This window comes from Aplysia californica, unplaced genomic scaffold (assembly GCF_000002075.1).
Source record: "Aplysia californica isolate F4 #8 unplaced genomic scaffold, AplCal3.0 scaffold00150, whole genome shotgun sequence".
Lineage (NCBI taxonomy): Eukaryota > Metazoa > Mollusca > Gastropoda > Aplysiida > Aplysiidae > Aplysia > Aplysia californica.
The window spans coordinates 720214-734408 of NW_004797420.1; the positions used below are offsets into that span (position 1 = coordinate 720214).

At 39.0% G+C, this 14195-nt stretch overlaps 1 protein-coding gene across 2 annotated transcripts in view; it reads right to left on the reverse strand.

Annotated features, from left to right (window-relative positions):
- LOC101847034 (tuberin) overlaps positions 1 to 14195 on the reverse strand; it is a gene marked incomplete in the record, with an annotated part of 55944 nt that overhangs the window by 37941 nt on the left and 3808 nt on the right. For both annotated transcript variants that reach the window (XM_035969488.1, XM_035969487.1), the window contains 8 exon segments: positions 61 to 186; positions 1027 to 1075; positions 2370 to 2502; positions 5149 to 5213; positions 5835 to 5914; positions 7836 to 7946; positions 9355 to 9441; positions 10600 to 10801. In XM_035969488.1, coding sequence (XP_035825381.1) covers positions 61 to 186; positions 1027 to 1075; positions 2370 to 2502; positions 5149 to 5213; positions 5835 to 5914; positions 7836 to 7946; positions 9355 to 9441; positions 10600 to 10758 — 810 coding nt within the window.

Here is a 14195-nt window from a genome sequence, read left to right on the forward strand (position 1 = left end):
CACACACACACACATGACCTGCACACATTAATTATATCACTTTCTCACTCACTGACTCACCTCCCAAGACTTCTCACTGAAGAGTGCCTTGTCGACTGTGTGACACAGTGCGGCCACAAAGTGGTGCAGGCAGTTGGAGGGCAGGTAGCTGTAGCAGATGACTGCATCCAGGACCTGTAGGCATTTCTGGGGACACATACACTGACATAATGAACCAGCAAGCTACACAACTCGCAGCTCAAGGCTATATGGATCCCTAGATGTCACGCAGCCAGATAAAATGAAGTTTATCATTTATGCCACAAAGAAAATAATTTGATTATAAATGTATTAAGCTCAAACAGACAAAATTTGCATCATTTAGGAGAAGGAGTTCTTGGAACTGCCTGCCAAGGCCATCTCCAGCTCAGTAGGACAAACGATTCTAGCATGAAGACCCTATATAAAAAGAGTCTTTGCAATCTGAGAATTTCCAGGTTTTGAATTTTGATCCAACAGACTTTCATCTTGCTTGACCTAAGCCTCATTTTGACCAGCTGCTTGACAAGTGGTTGCAACTACTGTCATCATGGCAAAGAAAATATGGTTATGATAAATAAATATCAGATTAAAGTAGAGTAGAAGCCCATCAATGTGAAAATAGCCATTTAGGGTCAGGAAAAGCAAGGCAAAAAACAGAGACAATTGAGGAAAAGTAAAGAAGTAGAACCTACCCCAGAGAGAACTCACATTCTATTCAGTCCGACATGGTCAAGGTAGATGTTGTTTACAACAGTTTTAAAAATAGTGAAAGAACATTATGTCAGTTTGTTAAGAGGTGACTAAACAGTAAAAAATCTCTGATCTCAACACCCATCGCTGACAAGGCTGCGTCAATTAGAAGAAAACCCACCAAACAAACCCTCTACCCGATGAGCTAGGTCTTACTGGAGACAAACCTTAAAATCAGAAGTGGTGCCTTTTCAAAAACTTTACAGAACGAAACGGGGAATTAAACACATGTCTTATGTACCAAACCAAACTGACCTTAAGTTCATCATCACAGCGAGAGCGGTTGGGGATCATACAGGTCTGCCTGAGGTGACAAATAAAAGACTTTTGTAAACCCAGATAAGGCTGACATTCTCTTTAAAGGGATGGGGACGGGAGTAGGAAGACGAATGTACAACAAATACGCCCAGAGGGGCAAATCACCTAGATACAAAATATGACACAACAAAGCACACTGCATCCATCCTGTCTTTGAACTTAGGCACCTGACATTGGCTGCAAGGCACAGGCCTATTTAGCCATAAGCACAATCATCACAGGGCGTAAAAAAACAAGACTAATGCAGACCAAAAACTGTTGTGTGGTGTGCCAACATTGCCCACTGGTACTAATTAAGTAAAAGCAACACAGAAGTTCTATGAACGTAATTCTAGAGGAAATAACGATTGGTTAATGAACCATGATATCTTTTATAACCCTAAGTCAGAAGAAGAGTTAGCCTGACAATATATTATGTTGATTTAGCAAAGTGCTTGACAACAAATTGAGTCAGTCAGTGAGACTCTTTTTTTTTTTTTAGAGAAACACACTTTGGAGGCAAAAACAGAACCAATGCAAACTTTTCAAGGAACAACAAGAGATTTTCTTTTCATTTGAGCAGGTTAACTCACTATACTATAATGACAACAAACTACAGACAGGGGCCCACAGTGTTATTTCAACTAAGCAAGAGATTTTGGATTTTAATACGACATTTCTATGACATTTGAACTGAACCATCTCAGAACATCTATTGTGGGCCTACCCAACCCCTTGACGACCAAAAGAAGGACAATTTCTCAGTAACCCCACATAAGCATCATCAAGACTCCAGCAGGTCACAAATATGAAAAGAATTGACAGTTGAAAATAAAACAATGAGCGAGCCAGATGCAAAAATAAACCAAATCTAGCCTGCGTTTGAAGTTTCTTATAAGGAGTAATCTACCTTGTGATCACATGATTTGGAAAAATTATTTTAAAATTTTACAGCTCATTAGTTGATAAAGTCATATGACCAACTACTTTAAATTTTATTCCCTGAGGACTTGAGGAGTGGAAGTGAATCAGGAACAGAAATAATCGGTATTTGCACTGTATATCATCATAGCAGTGTTTATTTCCACAATATTTAACGTCACTCTCATGGTCTGACAGTATTTAGAAAAAAAAAAATTTGTCTTGAGGCAAAGCTGTTTAAAAAAATTTGAATTAATTCAATTCTATCGTAGCACATGTCAGGCCTGAAAATTTTTTTTTTTTCAAAACAATCACACAAACCCCTAGCGCTTGTTAACTATCCCACTTCTCCTGTAACTGACTACAAAGTATTCGCTTACTGGACCAGTCCAGCCATGACATCCTCGTCAACGTAAGCTGCATTGTACTTGATCACGTTGAGGATGATGGGCAGGAAGCTGGCCACATAGCCTGCCGACATGACCTCGGGCATCCAGAGCTGCAGGAACACACCTGGGACAGATATGTACAACTCCTGATGTCACATGACTACACTCAACATAAGCCACAACAATTTACAATCATAGGTGAAGTACCATAAACACAAACACATGAACATATGTCAGACTACAGGTTCTTGTGTTTGCTCTTTTCATCAGTGGGAGGTGCATTCAGGAAAAAAAAAAAAGTGAGGTAGGCCAACGTAAAACATAAAAATGAAAAACAAGCAGATCATCTTGCTCTTTTTTCTCAAAATACGTCTTCACAGCTCTTTCTCCTGGACTGGGATCTAAAGGTTCAACATTTAAAATAGCCTACATTGTGCCTAGAAAGAATGAGTAATGAGAAGCACATCTACAAAATAATAATAATTTTATTGTAAGGAAAAAGAAAGACTTATATGAGCAATTGCCAAAACGTGAGACTCTCTTGAGACTCAGTGGTTCCAAAATTTTTTTCTTACCAATTTGACTCCCTTTTCTGTCAGTCTCAGATTGACATTTAGAGCTCATATTCCTAGAGTATCAGAGCAAGGAGATGTAGGGTTTTGGAGATATGGGTCTATTGGTTTGGCAACTACTGTATTTCTTGTATGTAACAGTGATGACAAAAACAGATAAGCAGCAAGGCAAATTATAGACTTTAAATTCCATTTGTTTAGTAAACAAACACTTTGTACACTATGAACTCCATTCATAATGGTAATATGAATGACAAGCATTGTAAAAATGACGCAGTGCACAGAACATGTCATCATTGTTATGTACAAGAAAGGATACACATTGGACATTATCACTGACAACACATCACAATAGTGAAAGGCTGTATAAATACAGTTATCAAAGCCTCAGCACCAGAAAAACACATGTGTAAAACAATTTTTAAACTAATATGAGGCAAAAGCACAAAATCAATGGGGCTGACTTGTGCATAACAGTGATGACAAACATGACTTGTACATAACAATGATGACACAATGTACAGGAAAAGACAAAGTCATGCCTCCAGAGAGAAATGCACACTTTAAGAATTTTTTAAAAAACCAGGAGAGGTTTCTTTTGCTTTGAAACAGATATCAGGTCATATCAAAGACAGTAGACAATCACAATTACGTTGCTAATTATGACAAACAGTACTCGTACATAACAGTGATGACACAACATACTGGGAAAAGGTAAAATCATGCCTACAAAGAACAAATTTGCACTATGAGATACACAGATCAATAAAGGCATATTTTGTTTCTAAATGAATCTTGCATGTATGAAATATATGTTGAAAACTTATTGATATTAGCAATTATGAAAAATATTACTTGTACATAACAATGATGACACAATGACACAATGTATTGGAAAAAGGCATATCATGCCAACAAAGAACAAATGTGTACTTTTGAGTTAGACAGATAAACAAGGACCTGTTTGTTTATTTGTTTGAGTAAAAAGAGCACACATGACATAAATGTTTGCTCTTAGGACAATGTAATTTCTAGTACGTCAGTCAGTCTTGTACGGCTGCATGACGACACCCCAAACGTAATCACTAAGCACAAAAGCTAAATCTATAACCACAGAAATGATCCATCTCTCGAAGTTTGTTCACACATCACACTCTTGTTCCAGGAATCCAATGTAAACACCGCAATTTCACAAAAATATTCAACAGAGTAGCCTAAAAACACGCAAAACAGTCCAGTACGTCACATTCAACGCAAGATTCTTGTGCGTAACCGGAGGGTGATGGCAATGACTACTTTCGTTTTTCTGTTTCCCCCGTTGCTTCTGCTGTTCTGGGGAAGCGGGTAAGGGGAAGTCACTCAAGAAAACAAATATATCCGGGCACTGTTGATGATCCGTTCAAAACAAAAGTAGGCTAAAATTCGGACTTCCGGTACGTCGCAAAGTGACGCCATTAACGGCGAATGTTAAACAGCCGACCGAAATCGTAGATCTAGGAACCCAATGTTCCTTTCGCAAAAAGCAAAAAGATTTAACCAGCTGTGGTGGTTCTACTGAAAAATAATGGTGTTTTCTGAAACACCTAGTCCGTGACGACACCACTGATGCACAAGTGATCCGAATTATTCGTTTATTTGCAAACAAATAAACCGATTTCTTGAGCAAGTGAACCTTTCTCGATCACAAATAGCATAGAATCAAAGCACAGGTTAAAAAAAAACACCCAAAAATACTAAATTTTGGACATTCTTGGAAGTTTGCATTGGTGAGCTCAAAATGACAGTCCAGGAATCACAAAAAACCAAACATTTTTGGCAAAAAATTTACGAACTCAAGATTGTAAAGCTGACACTGGGTCTGAAACTGCTAATCCAGGTTCTACATCCTATATTTAACATATGTATAAGTTTTGGAGGAATAAATACTAATGCATCACATTTTATGCACACTAATGTGAGATGTATGTGTTTTTCCCCACGTTTTGGCAATGGCTCATATGCAAAAACAACAGAGGGGAAGTAAGGAAATAGGACCATATATAGTACAATACAGAGGCATACTCCAACCTCCCAACCTCCATTCTGCCAAGTGAGAGTTAGCCTCTGTCAACATCTACAACACAACAACAATAACAACAACCTTATCAGGCTGCCAAGAGAGAAGCAAAGGTCAAAGGGTCAGAAACTTTCCAACCTACCTGTTTCATCCTCAAAGTAGAGTAAGTTCTTCCCACACTCACTCAGGGTGTCAAATAGCTGAAGTCTGAAATGCAAAACCCAGCAGCTAGGTTAATTTAAAAACAAAGCAAAGATAAGAGAACTTTTTTTCTTTAAAAGATCTGAAACACCAACCCAATCACCCACACACACACACACACACACACACACAAGCATGCACACGCATGCACACGCATGCACATGCACACACACACTTAGTTAAGAGGACTTTTGCATAAAAAATCATGAATGAACGATGACCGAGATAGACAAACAGTTCCAACTCATTAACAGAAAACAAAACTAAGAAACTGCTCTTTAAATAACTTCCTGGCCATTCCTGCTCCCTGACAGTGATAGAAAAGACAGAAATAGTGAAAGGAAAGAGAGATAAGAAAAGGGGAGAGCATGTCTGAATGTGCGTGTGTGTTTGTGTGTCTGTGTACAGGCATGTGAGTGTGTTCAATAGCACGTATACGGGCATATTAAGAATGAAGAATGTCCAAATGTGATTGTGTGTGTGCGTGATTGTGTGTATGTGTGTGTGTGTGTGATTGTGTGTATGTGAGTGTGTGTGTGTGTGTGATTGTGTGTGCATTTGTGTGTGTGTGTGTGTGTGTGTGTGTGTGTGTGTGTGTGTGTGTGTGTGTATGTATACACTCTTTACCTGTACTGAATGTCAGCTGGGTCTGTGAGGCCCTGGATCACCCTGAAGAAATGGCCACGGACGATCGTCAAGTACGGCAGCTACAGTGGGAAATAAAGAGTAACATTTCTTAAAGTGACTACTAATAGTCATCAATCCTCTTATAGAAGGCTCAAGTGACTTTGCATATGACTCTCTTGACTTGTGAGTACATTCCCATTTACCACCTGCATTCCCAAAGGATGTACAACACAGCAACCTGTTAGGTGCATTCTGTCACTACCACATTCTGTTTCTACTGACTGTGACTGCCAAGTATGGAATTGCAAGTTGAACAGAGGTATTCAGTATTTTTTAAAACAAAATAACGACAAAAGCAGGAATGAGTCTTTGCCAACTCTCTTGACTATGAGAAGGCCTTTGACAGCATAGACTAAGCAACACTGTGGAAGACACGGGGATATCACAGAAATTTGTGAACCTCATCAAGAGCATATATATGTAAGGACAAGTGGCAGGGTACAGAAACAGCATACATATGAGGGGCATACCAAAAGTTTTTTACCTGATCATGAAAGAAAAAAGGTAGAAAGCTGAAATGTGGCACTATGCTTAGTCTTTCTCTATGTAGTCGCCTCCCACAGTTACACATTTTTTCCATCAGTGTATGACCTTGAAAAGACCTTGAGAATAGAGGACCCTCTATCTGTCAGGAAACCAGCCCTCTAATGCCCATGAATCAGCATTTGAGTTTTTTACACCAAAATTTCATCACAGCATAGGATGGGCAATCCGTTCCACATGCGGCATGCATATATTCGTAAAAATATCCTGCTGTTGCTTGCCTTGCACAAACAAAAACTTCATTACTGCCTTGTGCTCAATTTTCTTCATTTGTATGTTGAAAATGGAGAACAACATACCCCCATTCACTCACAGTGCGCTGGTGGTAAAACCAGTAATTGGAAATTCCCCAAAATTGACATGCATTCTAGAAAAATGATTGTCGGCTTTCACTCCAAATTTCAGCCTTCTACCTTTATTCCTTCATGGTCAGGTAAAAAAACTTTTGGTCAGGTAAAAAACTTTTGGTATGCCCCTCATATGGACAAAAAGGATCATCAACAAGGAAATGTAAAGAAGAACAAGACAGCCCAGTCAGAGATGAGATTAGAAGAAGGCCGTGGTAATGGACAGGACAAACTCTCAGGAAGCGAGGCAGTTGTGTAACAAAGACATTGTTTGGTTGGACTCTCCCGGGTTAGAAATCATGGGAAAGGCCATTCAAAAACTGGAAAAGAGTCACAAAGAATAATGTATAGAAAAAGGGAAATTAAAATCAAGAAGCTAGGCTGGGATAGGGAAATGTGGAAACTGTTTGTTCGTAGCCTACACCCAGATGCAGGATGAAAAAAGCATTGATGATGGATATGATGAGGTATAAGCCTACCATCATAACATTTCAATACTTATATGAGACCAAGTGGATCAAATTTTGATAAATCAAAAATCCAGCAAACTTGCTCCTTTCAGTATTAAACGTTTTATTTTTGTACCGTTTTTCCTGCCACTGGTCTTTTTCTTATTTAGGTTCACAATCCATCTACAATACAGCTGGCCATGAAAATTTCACTGGCACACATCTTTTGTTGAGGTAAACAACTCAAATTTATGAAACATTCAGACTTAGCTATTTTCCTATGTTGTTAAAAGGCATGTTAGCTTTATTTCAAAACTTCTGCTCATAATTAATTCTAATGGTGACTTTTGAACCTACGTAGTAGTAACATACTGAAGAAAATATAATATACTTGTGAGAAGTAAAAAAGTCCACAATGAATAGTTGCCGATTTAATGCATAACAAAACACCCTTGTGGTGACCACTATAAAAATTTCAAAAAGCCATTTTAAAAGTGTCACATAATTTTCATGAGTGAATCCGAAGTTGGGAAAAGTATTTGACCATGGAAAAAAGCCTCTTTTTCTCTTGTGATAATTATAAAGCAGCATTAGTCACAGACCTGTCCCTCTACAAGACAATGTAGGAAGCGAAGAGCCAAGTGCCTGTTCTCCTCAACCACCTGTGGCTGCAAGAGGTCGCTGATCTGTCCCCATAGAGCTTCCACTGCATTCTGAAAGGGATATAAAAAGCACCATCAAAACTAATATAGAGGCAGATATAAAATGCAATACAACCCTGGATTTCAGTATCTGAACATCAAATACATTATAAGGAATATTGACTAGGAAAAATGATCATATCACCAAGCAGATCCAGTGCTTACCACATGAGGTCATGAAGCCCATAAATTGCTAGTCATGCTGCAGGACACAGCAACATAAAGGAAAAAAAAATTTTTTTAAAAGAAAAGTAAAAAAAAATTCCTAAGTTACGAGGTCTGTCTCAGAATAAAGTTTCCCTGTCATGCTGTCCTCACATATAATTATAAATCACCTTGTATTTCGTATCAACAGAAAGCTTATTCAAATATCTATTCAACGTAGGAACCGTTAAGTTCAAGACATTTCTCAATTTGATGTACCCAGCCGTCAAAAACAGTGGTCAGTGATGGTTTGTCCAAGGTCCAGGATGCTTTTCTAAGAGCCTCTTGAATCTGGACCTCGTCCTCAAATCGCCGACCTTGCAGCATTTCTTTCCCCTTGGGGAAGAGGTGGAAGTTGCATGGGGCGATATCGGGTGAATAAGGCGAGTGTTCCAATAATTCCTCAAGAACCTCGTTCATAACTCTGGACTTGTGAACAGGTGCTTAGTCATGAGGCAGGATGACGCATTCTTCAAGCAAAGCGCAGGTCTCAGCTTGTCTTTGAGGATGAACTTGTAGCAGTCACCACTGACATTTACGCCAGGTGTGACTAGCCAGCTCAGTATGATGCCACTCAAGTCGAAAAAAAACAATGTGCATCACTTTTCTCTCCCCATGTTTTCCATGTGCATTTCATCTTTCATGTCAGACCTCCCACCTTCAACCTCCCTAATCCATTTCCTTACTGTTTGAATTGATGGGGAATTATTCCCTATTACTTTGTATAGATCACCATGGGTGTCAACTGCAGACTTGCCGAGAAGTGTTGAAAATTTGATCACAACTTGGACATCATATCATGAGAAGGTTGCACCAATGTTTTGCTCAGTTATTTTCCTTGAATTTGCCTTGGACAAAGTGCACGAGAACACCACACTTGACACGTCACAGCTCTATGACCAATGCACTTGCAGTTTGGCGTTGAGATTTCTGAGACATGATGTCATGACGTCATAAAATTTAGTGGTTGTTGGTTGCGTACTTTTGATTTTATGGAGGAGGGGAACTTTATTCGGAGACAGACCTCGTATCATAGATTTTTCTTTCTAAAAGAACAAAGAACAGCCTTGTCAATTATCATTACAAAAAATTCTCAACATTAAACTCATTCCACCGCTATGTGCTTTTAAAAAAAGTTAAAACCCTAAATACATGACAACAAAATCATAGGAACGAAAATAAAAGCCTTTATTACGAAGGAGCTAGGACCACTCACATCTTCCAGTCTAGTCAATTTGACAACTTCACAGAGCTCACGTATCCTCCTCAAGCGGTTGTTAGCAGGGCTCTCCGGGCCAATTTCCTGACAGAAAATACCCAAAGGTGAAAAAATTACAGAAGGATGAGGGTATGAAATAACAAAAACCATACTCACTCTCATCATCACTTTATTTTAGCAGAAAAAAGTAGAACATGAAGGGGTATCTTTTTTAGTTTGACAACAGCAAAGGTTCCCTTTAGAGACTAGAAAACTCAAAACAAATACTGACAAGAGGCGGATTATTGAAGACGATTCTGTCCTTTATAGTCCAGCCAAAAATGTTTGGCAAGGGGCCCAGCTTACATTCGAAATAGAAACATTGCACAGTAGCAGGGTTTCTATGGGGAAGTACTGCAGTATATCCTATCCTGGAGATCATGAGCATTTAAACTTAACAGAAAGAGTTGTGGATGCAAAACATATACAACAATATTAGAAAACCAAGAAAGGAAAGAATTTATTGTAGAACAAACCAATATCTGAGTAAAAGGCCAGACACAAGTTTCATATGGAATTTCACTGCCAATAAAGGCAATGTGAAAGTGACAGACTGGGTAAGCAATGGTTGTACATAACAAGATGGTTCACTCAGCCAAAAAAGTGTCCGCCGGAAGTCGCGCATTGCTTCAGATGGCGCTGCAGTCTTTGTTTTGAAGCTCTCTTTCATTTCTCCAGAAGAAGAGTAGGAATAGCACCTCCTTGGGTGCTCAGATCGACGGCTGATCATCAGCTGTTCGGGTTCATTCAGTGCAGATTTTAGGTTTAAAATTTTTTAATGACCTCTTGCCTCTCATTCTAAAGTCAAATTAAACGAAGAAAAGTCAGCGTAACCATTTTAAAAAAGCGTTCTTCCGAAATTTGAATTCTTATTTGTTCAAAATCTTCTTAGTTTCACTTTAATTTTTTTCACACAAGTAAGGTAACTGTTTGCAAAGGGTGTGCATCTGCAAAGAGGGCGCCACCGAATTCTGAGGACACTTTTTTAATTTGCTTAAAAAGAGGAGTGAACCATCTTGTTATGTACGATCATTGGGGTAAGCTAATGACTTAGGTGAACTCTTTTTTTAGGATATTGGAGTGCAATCCAGAGCGGCAAGGGTCATGAAGGACTCTTATTTCAAGAGGTGCAGTGAGACACTCCTTCCCTCACCCCCTCCAGACAAGATTAAACTTAATAAAACTTTGGGCGTATAGCCATACCTTCAAAATTTCTGTTGTGAAAACAACTTCTCTAGTGGTAGCTTTAGGAATGGCAGGAGGTGTAGATGGTTTCCCAAATCCAAACAGTCTCTGCATCTTTTCCTTCACTTTGCTGAAGTTTTCCTCATTCTTCTGAGACTGTTTCCCAGCCCCTGACATTATGAGGTTCTTATTGGGACTTCTGTTACAAACCTGAGGTTACCTGCAAACAGCACAAAACATCATGTTACTTTAGAAGGAAAAACAATCAGTCAGCAATTTACTAAAACAAAATCCCTGAGCTTTTTGTAGTGGAACACAAGCATTTTTATTTGATTAATAAAAACAACAACTAAAAACTCCTAGCAGCCAACACAGGCACTAAATGTAAATGAGTCTTCCGGATTTTATTTTCTCTAAACAACAAGTTCTGCCCAGAAAAATGTTTAAGACACAGTGCAGCCCAGCCCTCTGTCTCAGCATGCTTACTCCAAGCAGTTGAATAACTGCCCATTGATATACCCAAACATAATGCTTGGCCTAAATCCAGTGATACTGAGTGACAGGGTTAGCCGTTCCTGTCCCTAGTTCCTTCATATACACCTAAATCAAACAATTATCTGGAAATGTGGTAGTCTAATTTAATCTTACCTAATATTACTTACTCAAATACGCAAAATCTGTACCTCCAGATGATGAACAGGCTAGAAGAGACTCACCCTCATTTCTATAAGAATTTTTTGGGACGGCCATCAAGTAATTCTGCGCTTTAACTTTAAAGCAGGACTTTCTTCAGATTTAGCCATTGAGCAAATATGAGTGTTAAGTGTCAAATCAACCGGGGGACTGACAAGAGGCAGGGGAATCAGCAAATCACAGACAGCAAGGTGGCTTCTATCAATGCCAGCTTGCGCAGAACAAAATAACACCATGCAAAAAGTGACATGCACGTTGCGTCTCTCAAGTGAACAGCACAAAGAACTGAGTCTGTCGAGATCAGTAAAGGATGCACAGGATATGATGGCTGTTTCCAAGTTTCTTCATGAGAGAAATCTGTTGGCTGAAGACGCTAGTCTGAGAAATATTGTTACGGGGGTGGTTGCAAAAACAGCTGTCAACGTTGACAAACCACAAGACGTTGGTCAAACTATTCTTAGCAAAATGGAAGGTGGATCAGTCTCAGAATTGTCCTTGAAGAAAAAAGACAGGGTTGTTGTAATGACTGCAAAGACAGCTCTAAAAGCTAACCACGACCCTGTGACTATTGACTCTCAGTGGTTGTTTCAGAGATTAGTGACAGCTGCAACTTCAAAATATGAAGACATGACAGAGATTTTTAAACAAGAACTTTGCAGCTGCCCTTCGTCATTGTCTGAATCTGATATCCTTCATCAATCCAACAAATCAGCTGTGCTAGAAGAACTTTGGAAATCAAGGACAATGGTTACGCCTGAGCTGCCATCACCAGCTAACCTGCAGATCCTCGTTTGATGGAGGGTCTTTACTGCAGTGCATTCCCGGCAACAAGGGAGCACCTTCATTTGTATTATTAAGACATAATATACTTTTTAAGTCAGTAGGAATTATCCAAACGTGACCATTGTTTTTTATGGATATTTGTCTGGACCGTCGACAAAAGATATGACACGACTCAAAAGAGCTAAAGGAATTACAGGACAAGCTGTTCATTTTAAGTTAGACATGGTTCTCCAATCTTCAAAGGATCTTTTTCTTGTCAACAAAGAAAATTAGCAACAATGTTTTATCAATGCTCTTGGGTCAGTGCATGAAGACAGAGGACAAATTGTCATGTACAGCAAATGTGATGCTGACCTTAGGAAAGTCCAAACAGCAATCAAGTGTGCGCAACACAAAGATACCTCTGTAATAGGAGAAGATACAGATCTTCTCCTTCTGTCAGCACATTATGCTGATGAACATGCTCATAACATCTCTACCGGAACAAAAACACCCCAGCTTAAAAATGAAGCAATGGGATATTAAACAATTAATTATTTATACAACTGGGGACATTTCCACATTCTCTGCTCTTTCTCCATTCCCTTACTGACAGTGACACCACCTCAAGAACATTCGGAATCAGGAAAGGCACTACTTTGAAAAATGTCCAACAAAACGATGCTCTTAGAAGCTTAACTACACATTTTATGACAAACCAATCTGCCCAAAGTGTTGCTGCTTCAGGCGAGAAAGCCGTTGTGCTTCTGTAATGGAAAACCAGAAGAAAGTCTTGATGAACTACGCCATCATATCTTCTGCACAAGTTGCAACAGGCACAGCATTTATACAGGCGCGTTCACTCCCTCTGACATCAGCTGCAGCTAAGTATCATAGCCTAAGAATGTATCTTCAGGTGCAGCAATAGATGGGAAATGATACGCTTAATCCCGTAGAATGGGGATGGAAATGTGAGGATGGACATTATGTTCCCATCATGACCACTTTGTCGGTAGCACCACCAGACCTTCTGAAAATTGTGCTCATGTACCTGCAAGGACAACTGTGACACTCGACGCTGCTCCTGTCGGAAACACTGACTGGAATGCTCACGAGCATGTGCAGAGTGAAATGGTATCCTCTGCCTCAATTCACAAAACATCAGTTTTGTATCTATAATAGAGGATACTTACATGTAAGCCCATTTTTCTTATTGTGAAACAGTAGATATAATAATATGTTTATTAACGCATTTTAACTTGTTCCACGTGTTACTGTACTACATGTATTTATGTATTTCATGTCGATGTATAGTCATCATGGTCCAAAACTTAAAATAGTGTCTTTCTAATTATATTTTGTCTTAATGACTGAGTGTCACACTTAATTAATGTAACTTTACGATATCCGCAAATAGCTCTCTCTGGTCATAAATAATCATAGATATAGCTTCGTTATTAAAAAGACAAGATTCCAAGCTTTAATATGAGATGCGACACGAGGGGGGGGGGTGTTAAGTATTACTAGAATCTAGATCTAGATCTAGTATATCTAGACCTAGATCTAATCCGGCACTACATTGTTATATGGTGGTTCCGACTTTTGTGTAGTCCTACTGAAACATATATATTGATACTGATTTAAATAGTCGGTATCAATGTTTTATGTTTTATCAGTACCCTAGATCTAGATCTAGATCTAGATCTAAATCTAGCCTACAAAATGAGTAGTAAAATTTCACTTTTTTTTAACAAGGCAAGGGGGGTTGCCCCCCTGACTTGAAAACAAAACAAAACAAGGGGTGTTTCAGGGGGCATGCCCCCCCTGAATTGGACCATGATTTGATGTTTTGCAATTAGGTTTGAATGAAGAAAGGCTATCTCTCCAGCACACGAATCAAAAAGTAATCATTTAGACTTAGAACCAGAAGTAATCATCGTTGGGGTCAAAACTAGATTCTAGATTTTCTCTGGGTTATATTTCCCTGTCACAAAAGTCGGGACCACCATCAAGTAGTGCCTCTAATCCTCTGTTATCATGTATATATATATAATCTATGTTGTGACGTCATTGAAAACCTAATAACACCATGGAAGTGGCTATTCTCACCCGGGGTGAGAATAGAAATACGATCGACCTCTCACCCCAGGTGAGACTTG